Source organism: Oncorhynchus tshawytscha, linkage group LG01 (genome assembly GCF_018296145.1).
Source record: "Oncorhynchus tshawytscha isolate Ot180627B linkage group LG01, Otsh_v2.0, whole genome shotgun sequence".
Classification (NCBI taxonomy): Eukaryota; Metazoa; Chordata; class Actinopteri; order Salmoniformes; family Salmonidae; genus Oncorhynchus; species Oncorhynchus tshawytscha.
In genome coordinates, this window is record NC_056429.1 from 45,810,409 (window position 1) to 45,827,450 (window position 17,042).

General features: G+C 41.7%; 1 protein-coding gene across 1 annotated transcript; it reads left to right on the forward strand.

The window, feature by feature from the left end:
- Nucleotides 1-499: 499 nt before the first annotated feature.
- LOC112251321 (ceramide synthase) lies at nucleotides 500-14,004 on the forward strand. The gene is made up of 7 exons (XM_024422252.2): nucleotides 500-1,191; nucleotides 2,917-3,573; nucleotides 3,809-3,892; nucleotides 7,056-7,281; nucleotides 7,686-7,781; nucleotides 8,533-8,642; nucleotides 11,264-14,004. Exons 2-7 carry the CDS (start codon nucleotides 3,449-3,451, stop codon nucleotides 11,538-11,540), a joined length of 918 nt encoding a protein of 305 aa, XP_024278020.1. The 5' UTR covers nucleotides 500-1,191; nucleotides 2,917-3,448; the 3' UTR covers nucleotides 11,541-14,004.
- Nucleotides 14,005-17,042: the final 3,038 nt, after the last annotated feature.

Here is a 17,042-nt window from a genome sequence, read left to right on the forward strand (position 1 = left end):
ATTATGCCTATTGCATTATATCCTATATATGTTACTGAGATATAGTCCGTTTATACATTTGACAAGTGTCTATCTTAGAGTAAAGTGTTAACCTGTACAATAATGTGATACATTGGGTATCAGGTTGCCTGCAGAGGTTGTGCACATTAGATTGCTTCTATATGTTCTATCCATGTGCTAAACATCTTAATTTCCAAGATCCAAAGTGTTTAGAGCTGTAGGTCTACAGACCTAATTAACCACTGTTAGGCTGGGTAGTTTAGCGGACCCCACTGTTTGTGGAACTTTTACAATCTTATCTGACTTTATTTGAGCATAGATGCGTTCATTCTCAAAATAGTCTAATAATTCAACCAACGGTTTTGTCATCTTGCAGTTTGATGTCTTGTCAAACGAAGGAGTTTTTTCCTAGCCAGCTTTATCTGAAAATTACTTCTGGTAGGCTATTAAAGTCCGTTGCCCTTGGGAAAAAAAAAAAACTTTATCCAGGGACCAGCAGTAGGCTGTCACAGCACGGCGAGTCCTAGGAGTCATAGCTTACCATACCCGGGAGCAAGGGGGCGGTGACAGCGAACTGGCTATGTAACCGGCTTAATGGCTACACTTTATCCACAGCGGGACTGCATCATGCATACACTAGGATTTTTTTTCTAGATTAATGTTTGCTGAAATTAGTTCTACGTCCACGGATCCAGTGCGACAGGTCATCAAATAATAAACAGCTGAAGACTTCACAGTGAATGTGTCGGGCAAGCAATAAGGTCGGTCGATATGGCATAACTGTTCACATGTCAGTAGGCTAGTACGGCGGCCAAACGGGAGAAGAGCTGTGCCCTCGCAATATAAATCAAAACACTCGAGAGAGCCATCGACTTCAGAATCATTTTGCCGCTCAGAAATACAATTACTGAAGCAACGATCCGAAGGCAAACACGTCGGAGAAGGAGTCATCCTGATTCGGACCAAGACGGGAACCACAAGGCAGAAGCGGGGAGAACACACACATCAATTTGTCTTGCTTGACGCACGTTCTGATTTCTTGCAGATATCCAGAACACGGAATAAGGCAACAAAACACAATAATAATGTGGAACAATTCTCGACGTGTGGGCTACAACCAGGACCAAACACACTGATCTCCCCTTGATCCGACCGACCGGGCCGCAGAACGGGACGCCGCACCACCCAAATGTAAATTTAGCCTATCCATCTCTTTTTTTTTTTTACTCTCCCTTTATTACCCCAACACCCAACTCTTCTTCGTTCTCACCATCCTGCTCCGAGGTTAGGCAAGAAACTCAATATGTCTGTAATAAATGTCTGTCGCAAACAGTCACGCTTTAGTTTATACAGGCCTGAATAATCTGTCACCCTTAGCAAGCATGCATGCATTGTCTGTAAAAACTGAAAGCAGGCTAGACAATGTATCCCTTGCGTGTGTTCATACTAGGCAAACCGCGTGCACACACAACCTGTTACAAGCTTCAATCACTCTTGTGCATGAAACGGCTCCAGGTACAAATGTATTGAATGCAAATATAAACGAGCTCGCAGTCACACTCATAGTTACATTGATTTGTCCAGTTTGTAGTCTACACTGGATTACAGTAGACAACAGTGGCTAGCAGTCAAACATATGACAAAGGTTAGCTCATGCAGATTTGGAGCCGTTCCAAGACAGGCACAAGTCTGCCATTTTCAAAATAATGTGTTGAGTTGACTTAATGGGTCCTGATAACTGCTATTTAGTGCAACAGACTTGTCCCGTTTATTTTTGTAATAGAGGAGGACCGTGTTTACTTAGGTTACTTACTCGCATTGCGTATTTTGATAATTGAGTCTGAGCCACGTTGTTGCACGGGCTTGCCAGCTAGGTTTTGAGTGAAATGAGCCTGTGTTTTCTACCAAGTTAGCGATATAGCAACGTCAAGATATGCTTGGCATCATAGGGTGACGGGGTTATGGAGGGGACTATTTTTTTAAAATTATTATTATTATCCCACCCTGAAAATTGCTGATAGCCTACAGTCCGGAGGTGTAGCCTATGTACTGCTGTGCTGACCAAAAAAATCAGCTAGCCAAGATACATCTGGAAGTATTTATATTATGTCCAGATAGGCCTTTATCCCGTCAATCAAAACCACATGCATGTGTTTGTTGGTTATGGGATGAACCTGTTGTTTTATTGTGATGGCGCATCACCTAACCGCTATTGTCCAACATAGCCTAGGATGGAACAATAGGCCCCGCCCCAACAACACCCTCCTCCACCCCACCCCTCATACCCCTCATCATATCCCATCTGTACTGTAGGTACTCCTCTTTGTCAACTGTCACCCCATCTCCCCCCTCTCTCTCTCCTCTGTCTCTCTGTCTCACTAATTCCCTCTCTCCCAGCTGTACTCTGTCTAAATCTCCTGCTTTTCTAATCCCTTTCTAAATCTATTTTCAGCCACCTTTCTCTCTCCACCTATTCATCCTGTCTCTCCGGTCCCACTAAGTACATGCATTTACCTAGAGAGCAATGACAGTGGAAAACCTCAAATTAATTCATTCCCCACCGGAGTCATGTAGCACAAGTGGTACAGCCAGCGATACATGACGCCTACGTGTAGTCAATGGATTTGTCAGCATTTGTGAGATTAGAGTTTAGTGTAGGGGCTGTCTACACACAAGGTAATTGCTTGAGTGGATACGATTTTGATCATGTTTTAAAAGGCTGCATGATGACACTGAATAAATGTGACATTCGTTGAAACTATATGATGACAGTTGAACAGTTTTGTGTGCATATAACTATTTTATTGTACATTTACTGAACTCTTAATCAAGGTGTGTGAAATAGATTTGATATTTTTTCTTCTCTTTGTCCCCCCATCTTCTGTTTGTTGTCTCTCTGTCTGTCTTTTTGTGTAGACCCAGAAGCCACCAGGCCTCTGCTGGTTATGAGCAGGGGGTTGGGAGGGAGGTGTGGGGAGTTAACAAACATACCAACCACAGCTTTATCGTAGCCCTCTCTTTCCTGATGATTTCCTGATCTATTTCATTAACATTGAACGTAACCACTAGCAAGTCCATTTTCATTCCCCAAAATAGCCCCAAAACTAGCCTACTAATAACAAATACAGCATTTGACTACATACTGCATTAGCATAACACTAGCATAGCGTTACTACTAGCATAACATAACTAGGATAACATTACTAAAATTCCGTACTAGTGTTCTATTGACAGTACTTACACGCTGCCACGCATTCTAATGATATACCTATCAATACCTTCAAACATCCAGCAGCAAATGATAATCGGAAACTGCTACCATAGCTTTGAGAGTACCCTGCATAGATCAGTCATTCAACCTTTCCCACTTGTCAAGTGGTTTGAGGGCAGTGGTGAAGTACCTGTTGAGACACACACACACATTCATTGACACACACACTCAGGGACCATGCTGAGCATCCTGGCTGCTGGCTCCATCTTCTTCCCGGGTCTGTTCCTGCTGTCTAAGAGATGCCTGAAACACACCCCAGGCCTGGCTCTGAGCGAGGGAGATGCCACCATCGTGTCTGCCAGGTACACACACACACGCTTACAAGTCAGACACACACACACACACAAGTCAGATGAGTCAATGTGAGGACTATGCAGACCTATCGTACATTTATCTTATGCTATTCTGCTTTGCTTGACATTTTATACTATTCTGCTATGGTTTACATTGTTGAATGTCAATGCTTTTTTTCTATGGAGTTATGGGTATAAATATGTCAATTGAAACCCCACTCTCTGCCCTCTCTCTCCCCACTAGGCTGGTGTCATCCTTCCAAGCCAGCATGGCTTCCTTAGCTGGCTACATCATTGCATCCTCCTGTGAGGACGTCATCGAGGATCAGTAAGTACAGAGTAATGATAATGCAGTAGTAGGTGCTGTAAAGTTTTGCGTTCCCGGTGTGTGTGTTTGCAGGCACCTGCACAGATAGGCTCTATATGTGCAGAGCACATGCCTCTGTTCTTCCAGCCTCTAAAGTGCCCTTTTTTTATGGGTATACAGTTTTTGTCATTGTTGTTCTGGACCCACTGCCCGCAAGTCGTCGTTAAATATGTGAAATGTAATTAGCCATTAAGACATGGCCATCTATTGCTTTTATGCAACTAAATAATCAGTCATAATTGCTCAACAAGTCATTAACCGCAGTTACAAATGTTTTTTTGTTTGAGCACATGCCCCTCAAGGATAGTTTTGTCACAAACTACTCTGGTCTTGGCATGTGCCCTCTAGCCAACAGCTTGTGGATACAGTGTGGGTAGGCTAGTCTACATGATGAGATTATTATTGATAATAAGTATAATAAGTATTTTTATTTGTCAAACGGTGTCATGTCACCAGAATAAGACCCAGGATATTTATTGGAAAGGAGCATCAAAATCACCATGCACTTTCACCACCCTGTGAAATTAATCATTAATTTATTTAATCTGAAGCTTAATTAACTGCATGGTTTCCCCGAGTCATAGTGGGAGGACCGCACACCATATCATCTCGTGACTCGAAGTTTACTATGCTATGAAGGTTATTATATAAATATTTGCGAATAAAGGCGTTTCCACCACTATTTCTCTCACAATTAATTTTACCAACACAAAGAAATCACACCATGTCCAACGAACAAATGATCTGTTGGCATTTATAACATTTTACCTAAACTACCTATTTCCATCATGATTTTTTTATTTTATATGGTATGAATTAACTTGTCAAAAACAACTAATTGAAAGCCACACCCCCACTAAGCCACTCCTCCAATATAATTTCCCAGTGTGTCTTGCTTTTTCGAGTAAATTGTAGAGTTACCACCCATGACTGTATTTGTTGGTGACAGAGACATGGTTGTTGAATTTGTTCATGAAGCCCTGTGGACTTCACCAAATGACTTCCTTACTGTAGACAAATGTTATCATTAAAATTAATCTCTTTTAGGGCAATACATTTAATATATCATAAGGCCTTAGTTTGATGGCCAAATTTTACCCTACCACAGTGGTGTTAGAAACCTCCTAGTTTACAGGCCACATCAGGCCCGCAAGTCACATTCTGCTGGCTTGCAAAGTGATGTAGGATTCTTATTGGAATTCAGCCAGTTAGGACATCCAACAGTTGGAATTTTTATTCACCCACATCTGCATTCAGAATGACTGTTAGGGTTAGTAACATTGTAAGTAGACCACCTAAAGCAGGGGTTCCCAAACTTTTTTGGTCCGTGACCCCATTTTGTTATAAAAAATGTTTCGTAACCCCACCATGTAAAAAAGTGACGTAATCAACGAACAATGTTTTTACTTTTTTAATTGGTGCTATGACAGCATGTCAAACATTGTTTTAGACTGATTTGTAATACTATTTCAGTCAGAAGTATGGTTTGAAATACATCAGAAAGGATTTGGGAAATTCAGGATTTAGGAAAACAACAGGCAATAATTGTGTATGTTTTTCTGTGTAGAAAAGAACCACAACTGATCATGTCATGTTTTTTTTCTGATTTACTGCCTGGTCCTGTCCACTCTGTTCTGAGGGAAACAGAAGACATGTGTGTTTATGAAAGTCTTAATGTTTTCATTAATATTTTGTGGCTTCTAATATTTAGAAGTTAGAGCAACATTTCTTGGAAGAAAATGGAAACTTACAGCCACATTTAGTGGCTACCGGAGGTCACTCACGTAACCCCTGTTCTATGAACCAAGCGCACATTTTGTCCCACACCCCAGAGTTTCTTTCGTGACCTAAACCATTTTCAACTGGAACAACCATTTCAGTAAATGGTGCAATAAATCTAATTGGATTAGTTTAGAAGAATGTATGTTATTTATCTTTGTGTAGCATGAGATTAATCAGTCAATGTAGATGCAAAAATACAGATATTAAAAACCAATCCTAAAAATGTTTACCTGGTAGTAGAGCATGCTGGGAAATCTGATAATGATGGGTGTGGTTTTGATGGGAATGTTTTACTCTCCACAGAGTAAAACTGACACAATCACACTCTCACACTCAACACTTGTTATTAACCCCCACATTGGGGCTATTTTACACCACTGAGTGTTAAATTAACTCTGTAAGAGTGAAATTAACTCCTGAATCAACACTAGAAATGTGAGATTGAAAAATCAACACAAGTTAACACTGGCCAATTTGCTGTGTATGTTTAACTTTCGATCCAAATAAAGTATTCAAGTGTGTGCGTAATAATCTGTCATTCTCTCCCTGCTCACCTTGTCCGTGTTAACCTAATTAGTATTTCAACCCAATTAACCTCTATTTGTCCCAAAGCCAGCAGCACTATTTTAGTATCTGTAATGCAGTCAGTCACACAGAAGCCAGAAACCTAGACTGCAGCATTCTGCTGTGGAACTGTAGGAGCAGCTACTCAAACATGTCTCCACTGGTTTTACAACTGCAACTTTGTTAACAGTGGACTACATAAAACTATATAAAATACACACTGAAAGTGGAAGGTTTGTTTTTGGTTGAAGGAAGAGAGGAGGAGAGGAAGAATGGAAGATACTTTAGACTAGTGAGATGCTGTGAGTCAGACACTGGTGTCCAAAGATAACTCGCAATGTGACACAGCTGCACCTCTTCCCCCTCGTCTTTCCATCAATTAGGAGGTGGGGGAGAAAAAGGGAGAGGAAAAAAGGAGAGGGGGGGGAGAGATACTGCCAGTCACCTCCCTCTCCCTTGCCCTCATTTGCCAGTCAAAGTAGGGATGCGCTCGCGTGAGTGCCGGCTCATTTGAATACCAAATCACGTACCTGTCCAAATCACGCACATGCCCCAGAGCAGTGCATCCTGGCCAGTCACTTAACCCCCTGACGTCTAGGCTAGAGCCTCACATACAGGATGCATCGCACTGAAACAGGCAATAGGTAGTCACATAGGCAGCTACAGTGTACAGGTTGGCACACATTGTTACATAGAACTTAAACTATTACACCTTCTCTTTCTCTCTCTCGCTCTCTCCTTTCTCACTTTCTGTCCCCCCCCCGCCACACCTCTCCAGACACTGGCTTACCAGTACCTACATCCTGTTTGCGGTGCCCTACTTTGTGTACGACATCTACGCCATGTTCCTGTGCTACTGGCACAAGCTGCAGGTTAAAGGGCACGAGGAGGAGGGCGGCAGGCCAAAGCCAATGGGCTCGGAAGTGGCCAGCTACCTGCGCAGAGAGTTCCTCATGGTGCTGCACCACGTCGTCATGGTGACCATCTGCTTCCCCGTCTCCGTGGTAACTATCGCTGTAACTAGTGTGGCTCTAGCGAACTATTTTATTAGTCTACCGTGCCACGGTCTGTCTTATGTCTAAAGGGTGAGCAAATGATAAACATGTACACACACACGCACTAACCCTTTAAGTCTTGTCAGATAGAGATGATCTGATGGTGATTTGGTTTCTGATCCCTAAAATTGTTCCTAACCGGCTGCCATCTGCAGACTAGACTCTCCTGCTCCAACTCCCTTCTGCCTCCTGTTGCTACTGGCAGCCAATGTTAACATCCCTTCTATGGACATGTGCTTTTAAGGGGAGATGAGGTGTGCTTGTTTGTGAGCTTTTCTTTCAATGGTCTGTCTATATACTTTATCAGCCATATCATGGCCCTCCATCTCATCTCTCTCTCCTCTCTCTCTTAGTTCTGGAGGCAGGGAAAGGGCGATTACTTCCAGGGTGTCATGTTTATGGCTGAACTCAGCACTCCGTCCGTCTGCCTAGGGAAAATCCTCATACTGGTAATACTCACTCCTCTCTCCACCTGCTTTCTCTCTCTCTCTCCACCTGCTTTCTCTCTCTCTCTCTCCACCTGCTTTCTCTCTCTCTCTCTCCACCTGCTTTCTCTCTCTCTCTCTCCACCTGCTTTCTCTCTCTCTCTCTCCACCTGCTTTTCTCTCTCTCTCTCTCCACCTGCTTTCTCTCTCTCTCTCTCCACCTGCTTTCTCTCTCTCTCTCTCCACCTGCTTTCTCTCTCTCTCTCTCCACCTGCTTTTCTCTCTCTCTCTCTCCACCTGCTTTCTCTCTCTCTCTCTCTCCACCTGCTTTCTCTCTCTCTCTCTCTCCACCTGCTTTTCTCTCTCTCTCTCTCCACCTGCTTTCTCTCTCTCTCTCTCCACCTGCTTTCTCTCTCTCTCTCTCCACCTGCTTTCTCTCTCTCTCCACCTGCTTTCTCTCTCTCTCTCCACCTGCTTTCTCTCTCTCTCTCCCACCTGCTTTCTCTCTCTCTCTCTCTCCACCTGCTTTCTCTCTCTCTCTCTCTCTCTCTCTCTCCACCTGCTTTCTCTCTCTCTCTCCGTGCAGCAGTCTAAGAACTCAAGTCTTTCTGATTCTGAAGTGCTCACTTACTAGCGTTCATGTTAACATTCTTGTCTCCTGTGATTTTTGGGTTAACATTTACCCAAGCTCTCTTTCTCGGGTCCTTCACCCTGCTCTCGTTTTCCCCCTTCCCCTGGCTCCTGCCCTCTCTCTATCTCTCTTTGTCCCCCTCAGTACAAGAAGCAGCACACTCTTCTTCATAAAGTGAATGGCGCTCTCATGCTGGTCACTTTCTTCGTCTGTCGAGTTCTGCTCTTCCCCTACCTCTACTACGCCTACAGCAGGTAACATACTGACCACTGTCTGCCTGTCTCTGTCTCTCTTTCTGCCTGTCTGTCTGTCTCTGTCTAGCTGTGTCTTTCTGTCTGTGCGCTTGTCTGTCTGTCCCCAACTTCATCTATGCAAATTGTTTTTTTATCTCGCGTTCTTAAGATCTACGATGGTAGGTTACAAGTTTAAGTTTGTAGGCTTCTGGCCTAGCTACTTAGCTAGCAGATAATATCATTCATATATATATATAAGCGATATCTTTCTCATTGTCTGATTGAAAATAGCTTGCTTGCTTGTATGTAGCTATCTAGTCACTAAGCACCATGTCACCATTTTGTTTTGTTACCTAGTTCTATCAACCTTGATTTCACATGTGGAAAATCACACATGAAAACATGTAAAAACATGTGTTTTTGGGACATGATTCGTTATATTTCACACAGTGCTTGTAACATAGTGTTTACAACTTACAAATTTGACACTTTGACATACTCGGTGTTCAACATATTAGGAACACCTTCCTAATATTAAGTTGCCCCCCTTTTTGTCCTCAGAACAGACTAAATTTGTTGGGGCACGGACTCTACAAGGTGTCAAGCGTTCTACAGGGATGCTGCTCCATGTTGACTCCAATGCTTCCCACTGTTGTCAAGTTGGCTGGATGTCCTTTGGGTGGTGGATCATTCTTGATACACACGGAAAAATGTTATGCGTGAAAAATCCAGCAGCATTGCATTTTTTGACACACTCAAACCAGTGTACTTGGTACCTAATATCATACCTCGTTCAAAGGCACTTAAATCTTTTTCTTGCCCGTTCACCCTCTGAATGGCAGACACACACAGTGGCGTCGGACGGGCCAGTTCTATGTCTCAATTGTCTCAAGGCTTAAAAATCCTTCTTTAACCTGTCTCCTCCCCTGCATCTACAGTAAGTGAAGTGGATTTAACAAGTGACATCAATAAGAGATCATAGCTTTCACCTGGATTCCCCCTGGTCAGTCTGTCATGGAAAGAGCAGGTGTTCCTTCTGTTTTGTACACCCGGTGTACAGGACTACATTGTGTATGTTTATTGATACAGTAATTATTATTCAACGTGTCCTAACCTGGGATTTGAACTCACAACCTCTTGGTTCACAACATTCTGGTCTTTCTGCTACGTCGGTGTCAATAACTGATTTCACCTGTATTTCTACACTTGGGACATCAAAGTGAATCTCAGATTTGCTAAAAGATAAACTAAAGAAAAGCTATTATTTATCATTGTTATTCAGGAATAACATAAAAACTGAATAATATTCGACAACTATACAGAAAATCCTCAAATTACTGATATAAGTAAATTAAATCAATGATGAGAGAATAGCCAGATTAAATGATAACTAAAATAGCAGTGCAGATGGCACTCTAGCTAAGTGCAGAGATGTTGGCATGAAGGATCGAGAGACAGACGCAGGAATGCGCAGTAGGGTTTTTTATTAATCACAAATTACAGATGGGCCTTTTGCCACTGCCGAAGTTGCGGCGGACGGACCATTCCCACTGTCTCCCTTAATGGTAGATTATTCTGTCACGTTGGTATGAAGAGATTCGGGAGACAGGCGCAGGATTGCGTAATAAGGGTTTTTATTAAGCCCAAATTACTGCGTGCCGTGTAAAGGCACAGGGACGAAGACCAAACAAACACGTGACAAAACACAGGGTAAAAACCCAAAACAAAAGAGCGAGGAGTACCTAGAATAAATTACACACTCGCACAATGATTAACACATGGGACGAGACCAGTAATCATCTGCGCAATCCACAAGGACACGAAAGCCCAAAACACACAGCAGAGGTACTCACACGCACCAACGGACATTGTAACAATAATCGACTGCCCAATGGAACCAAAGGGCTCACATATATAAATACAATCAGAGGGAATAGGGGCCAGGTGTGCGTAATGAAAGTTCCGGAGGGATCCGTGATGGTTTGGGACAATCTGGGACCATCACATGACGTCGTGACGACTGGTAAAACAAATGCCTTATAAACACCTTAACATGATCCCTTACGGAAAAACAACTTGAATTTCACGTGATCTTATGTGAAGTTAATGTGATATGTGACCACATGTAAAGGAACATGTGATAACATGAAACTACGTATTTTACAACATGTGGGCACTTGAAAACATGATCTTGTGAAATAAATGTGACACATGGGGATACAAATATGAAACTACACGTGGCAACATGTCAGCACATGTGAAATCATGATCTCATGTGAATTGATCCAAACATTTCACATGTCAAAATGTGTTTTATCATGTGTAGTTGCATGTTATCACAACTTAACATAGAAGGACGTGATCACAATGTGAAATATTAGTTTTTTTTCCATAAGGGAAGCATTCTTCCTTGATTGTTTGTATTAAATCAGATTGTTCAGTTTAAAGTCATTAGCCATAAACCAAAATCCTTGAGAATAGTTAGCTTGAGACGAGGTGTCTTGTTTTAGAACTTGTTCAAATGAACAAGTTTGCTCTAAGTAAGTTTAAAAAATCTGGGTAAGCTTGTTAGCTAGCAACATTAAGCAAACATTAACCCTCATTTCCCCCCTACGCCTCACATCCTCCTCCTCGTGTTGCAGGTATGCCTCCATCCCCCTCTACACAGTGCCCCTTGTGGCTCCCTGGCAGTGCAACGTGGGGGCCTTCTGCCTGATGGCCCCACAGCTCTACTGGTTCACGCTCATCTGCAGGGGTGCCTTCCGCCTCTTCACCGGGGCCTCACGCTCCCGACCCCCGGCCACCCTCAACAAGCCTGATAGGGGATGCTGCCCCGGCCAGGGAGCCCCATTACCTCCCCCGGCCAACGGCTACAGTCCCGTCCCCCACAAGGCAGACAGAGAGACCGACACACACTGAGAAAGAAAAGAAAGAGGGAGGGAAAGATGGAGAGGAAGAAGGATCACTGTGGGGACGGGGCCAGCCAGACCAGGCCGGGAAGACTGAGGTCTGTCAAGGGAATCTATTGTACTGTATTGCAATGACACTATAACCTAGGAGAGAGATTGCTTCTCATCCTCTACCACTCTCCCTCCCTCCTTCTATTGCTCCTTTAGTTACATGGACCTCTGGAAGAAGAGAGAGGCAGAGGAGAGGGTAAAGAAATGAATAAGGGAGAGAGATAGAAGTATAGACAGGAGAAAGACTTGGCAAGTATTTAAATATTACGTGTCTGTACACACAGATTTCAAACTGAATGGGGAAAAATGAATGGATTGAAAAGGATGATCGGGTGAGAGAACACATTGAAGAGCAATAGTGATACAGGGAGGCAGTGAAGAATAGACTAAGCATGAGCTGAGTTTGACTGAGTTAAAGGGATAGATAATGTATTCTTCTCTTGAAAGAGAAATGCAACTGCTGTTCTAGATTAGGGAAGGATACAAATGAATATATCATAATGTATGGAAATTATGTAGTAAATTATTATTTGGTGACCAGTTGATTTTGGTGATTGCAAAAAGAGGGATGAAGACAATACCAGTATTTCAACTTGTGATCCTGGTACTGTATTATTTGTCCATCAAGATGACCCACTCTGGATCGCACCGGCGCCTCTGGTAATTGCTTCATTCTGCCTTCTCTCCACTCTGAAATTCTCTCTCGCTCCCTTTTCTCCTGTTAGAAAACTAACGTGGGAGGAGAGGAAGGGGGTTTACCCCAAAATGTGACAAGTTTATAATAGTAGACGAGTAGATGTCATTTTAGGTTTTTATATTGCTCTCATTCAAAGCATTTATTTATTTATTAATGTTGATTTTTATATATTGTGACTTAGTATTGGTAGCACATTATTATTACTCCTGCCATCTGTTGTACTCACTCCCCACTTCAATCAAGAGGAGAGAAAGAGAGACGGAATGTTGCCGAGATTAATAGAGGGAGAGAGAGAAGGGGGGGGGGGGAGTAGTAGACTCAAATGGGACAATGATGCAGCTGTGCTGTCCCAGTCACCCACCCAAGTTGAGTAATGCTGGCAGGCAGTCTTCAGTACACGACTGGGTGGGTCTGTGCAGTTTACCAGAGCTTTACCATGCCTGGGGAGGTGTTTAATGTCTCAGAAACCCCATCAACATGATATAATGATCAGGAACACTGCTATCATCGCCATGGTTCTGTTATGTTAGGGAAGGCTGTTGTGGAATTGGATCTCCTGCAGGCTAAACGGGGCAACCACATTTTAGAACCTACAGGCGTTCTAGAGTCTGCGGATGTAAGGGATTCCTAGATGATCTAAAGCAGGATTATGAAGGATTTAGACAGAGTAAGTTGTTGCAGTGTGTTCGACCGTATGGGGGGAATTTGAAATAGATTGCACTGGCAACTGTGGTACTCCCTTTATGCATTGAGGAATTTGTGCGATAGGGCCGAAGAAGGAACATATTGACAATGCACTGAGAGAAGGGACTGACGAGGTTGGATTGGGGGGGTAGTAATTTTCCAATTTTCCGATCACTATTTCAACCACTTTTGTTTTTAGTTTTTTGTGTGTTTTACTTGTGATTTGAATTATGTTTTGGTGCCGTTTACTCATGTTGACACTGTGCAATGGCACCAATGTAGCTGTCTACTGTGTCTAAGTTTGCGTCATAACTGCCATTTGGGATGAAGCCCAAGTCAAGAGGGTTGAAATGTGGTCCTTGAAACTCAATCCCAAGGTGAGCGGACCTTGAACACTTGACCACTGCCTTGGGTTGTAACTCTACTAGCCTGGTCTCAGATCTCTCTGCCGGTTCATCGACGAAAAGTGAACACATAGAGGGACTACTGTATAATATGCTGGACTATACTTATTGCATCAGGCCGTTTTTCTGCTGAATAGCTGCATGATAGGAATGAGAGAATGGCTTTTTGACAATTGGCCGATATTAACCTGGGAACACTGTAACACTTAGTTACTATTTACAATGGTCAGTTATGGTACTATTTAAAATGGCTTATTGAGGACTTGTTAATCTCCGCACCCAGAACCGAATCAGCTACTCTATTTTAACATTTTAAAACGTTTTGTTATGATAGATGTTTGTTATTTTCATTCATTGCTTTATAACTGATTTAAAGGCACAGATTTAAAGGTACATTGATTGGGGAAATTGTATGATCAACATTATTTTCCATGCCAAAAAGTAAACCTAAGCGTCCGACAAGGGATATGAACTGTAGAGTTGATCGTACAAATCAAACGTCATTCCCAAAAAATGAATTATGTTCACAAATGTCGGTTCAAATCTAATTGTATTTGTCACATGCGCCCAATACGACCGGTATAGATCTTACAGTGAAATGCTTACTTACAAGCCCTTAAACAACAATGCAGTTTTAAGAAAAATAAGAAATAAATGTAACATCATTAAAGAGCAGCAGTAGAATAACAATAGCGAGGCTATGTACAGGGGGTACCGGTACAGTATCAATGTGCGGGGGGCACCGGTTAGTCAAGGGAATTGAGGAAATATATACATCTAGGTAGATGTAAGATTAGGGGGTCTATTCAATCCGCATCACGGAAGTTCAGCTTTTCAGCATGATTGAAATTTAAAGGCAATGTTCCCGCTTTATCAGAGGCTGCATGTGTCGACTCAATCGGAAATTGCCTACACATTTCTGTAGCGGAATCTGTAACGCTTCAGCTTTACAGATTGAATAGAGCCCTATGATTATTTCATGCGTATTCCACACCAGAGCAATTTTTTTCTGTTCCTCATCTGACAGAGGTCACTGAAACTAAATATAATTTGCACTCGATTACAAAGTTTAGTTCGAGAAGATACGCTTTGAGTGAGAGAGAGGTGTTGGAGTTAAGACATTAAGACAAGTTAGTGATGATTTAAGCCAAAAATGTGATATCTTCTAGTGTTTACTTTTGCAATTGACCCCCTCTAGTCCATTATAAATGATGCCTTCATGTTAAACCCTTTGAGCAAAAAAAGATGTCTTTCGACCAATTTTGCTCACTAGGTAACGTTACCTCCCAAAAGAAAACATCATCCATTTTACCAGTTCCTAAGTCCTCTGTCATGGAAAGTATTACAAAAAAATGGACTGCATCTTCCATATTGTTTGTTTGTTTTATACATTTATTTTAATGTATCTCTGTTATTTATTGAAATGGTTTGAATGTACATACGAATACATATATAAATTATATATTTCCTGTACATATGGGCTTGTGTTCTGTCTGTTGACTGCTGCCTGACTAATCATGGGCTCTGTATCTGAAATGGCACCCTGTTCCCTACATAGTGCTCTATTTTTGACCAGGGTCTGGTTAAAGTAGTACACTACAGTATGTCGGGAACACTGGGGTGCCGTTTCGGACGCAGACCTGTTCTGTTGGCTGACATACTCTGCTCTGATGACCAACATGACATCATGGTTCTACCGTTCTAGCACCATTGCACTGCTTTTCAAAATAAGCACCATGAACTTTGAGTGAAGTTTTGCTTTACATGCAACAGATTGACCAATAAAGTCCTCCCCTTTGTTTGTGCATAAAGAAGATTCCTGGTTGAGTCCATTTATTTCATTCAAGAATCACTAGACTTTGAACAATGATGTCACTTTAAATGGTGTTCATTGATCAATTCTCTCAAAGACTGCTGTTGGGTGTCCTTCTTACAGTCCATGGCCCACATTCATGGAGTATGAGTGCTAATCAAGGATCAGGTCCCCCATGTCCATGGAATCGTATTCATTATGATCTGAAAAGCTAAATGGATCATAGATCAGCACTCTTTCACTGAGACGCTTTATGAGTATGTACCCAGGGCTCTGCAATTCTGTTTCTGAAGGGTCAAAGTAGGACTACTGCTGGTTGTAAAATACTGCCAATACTGTCTGAAATGCATGTCATGTCTGTACCTCAATTTAGAAAATAATGATTTCATTTTTAAACTTGAGTGCGATTCTATAAATGAAAAACATATATACTGTATTATATTTATAATATATATTTTAGTTGACATAGACAAATTCCTTTTAGCTATGATAACACATTAGTTTGTAGAGAATTGTTTACAGTGCCAATAGAAAGTCTCCACCCCCTTGAACTTATTTCACATTTTGCTGCCTTAAAATCCAATCTAAAAGGGATTCAATTATATTTTCTTCTACACAACCTACACATTTTCAAATGGAAAGAAAGTTATAGACATTTTCAAAATTAAGAAAAAATATATAATTGGATAAGTCTCCATCCCCCTGAGTTAACACTTGGTGGAAGCACCTTTGGCAGCCATTACAGCTGTGAATAATTTTCATAAAAATTTTACCAACTTTGCACAACTCTTAGGGCATTGAGGGGGGTCATTGATGGACAGCGATATTTAAACCTTGCTGATTTTTTAAAGCAGGACTGAGACTAGACCACTCAGGAACAGCTAACACATATGGGAAAGCAATTCTCGTGTGTCTTTGGCATTGCATTTTGTGTAATTGTCTCTCTGAAAAATAAACCTCTATCCCAGGGTTAGGTTTTCAGAAGACGGAGGCAGTTTTCCTCTAACGTTTTACCTGGGCTTTGCTCCTTTCATAATTTATTTTGATCCTGACAGTTGTAACAGCAGACTTTCCAGGACATAGATATGTCTTATATGTTCAGAAAGCTTAAATTCTTGTTAATATAACTGCACTGTCCACTTTACAGTAGCTATTACAGTAAAAAAATGCCATGCTTTTGTTTGAGGAGAGTGCACAACAACAAAAAACTTATCACAGAAACTGGTTTGATACAGTCACCTGTGAAGGTAAATAATGTACTTACATTCAGTAATCTTGTTCTGATTTGTCATCCTGAGGGTCCCAGAGATAAAATGTAGCATAGTTTTGTTTGATGAAATCCATTTTTATATTCAAATGTAGGAACTGGGTTCTACAGTTTTAACCCCTGCTGTCTCTGGCTCCACACCCACCCTGCCCGGCCATCTAGATGTGTGAAAGTTAGGGTATAAGCTAATGATCCATCATGTATGACATTCCTGGGAGTGTGTAAACTTACATTTTGTATTACCATATCATGTTGTATGTTCTCTATAGTAATGTACTTGAAAATGTATCAATTGACCAATTCGGCACATTTGGGCAGACTTGATACAGAATATTGTCCGGTATTGCAAGGCATCACTGGATCAATCTGAAACTTTGCACACACTGCTGCCATCTAGAGGCCAAAATCTAAATTACGCCTAAACTGTAATATTATATTATGGCCTTCCTCTTGCATTTCAAAGATGATGAAAAAAATGTAATAGGTTTTTTGTTTGTATTATCTTTTACCAGATCTAATATGTTATATTCTCCTACATTAATTTCACATTTCCACAAACTTTCCTCTCAAATGGTATCAAGAATATGCATATCCTT

What these genes read in the sequence shown, in the direction of transcription:
- LOC112251321 (XM_024422252.2), top strand. Translation starts at nt 3,449, where the DNA reads ATGCTGAGCATCCTGGCTGCTGGCTCCATCTTCTTCCCGGGTCTGTTC. An exon ending in GAGGACGTCATCGAGGATCA is followed by an intron (nt 3,893 to 7,055) that starts GTAAGTACAGAG and finishes ACACCTCTCCAG; the next exon opens with ACACTGGCTTACCAGTACCT. An exon ending in TCTGCTTCCCCGTCTCCGTG is followed by an intron (nt 7,282 to 7,685) that starts GTAACTATCGCT and finishes TCTCTCTCTTAG; the next exon opens with TTCTGGAGGCAGGGAAAGGG.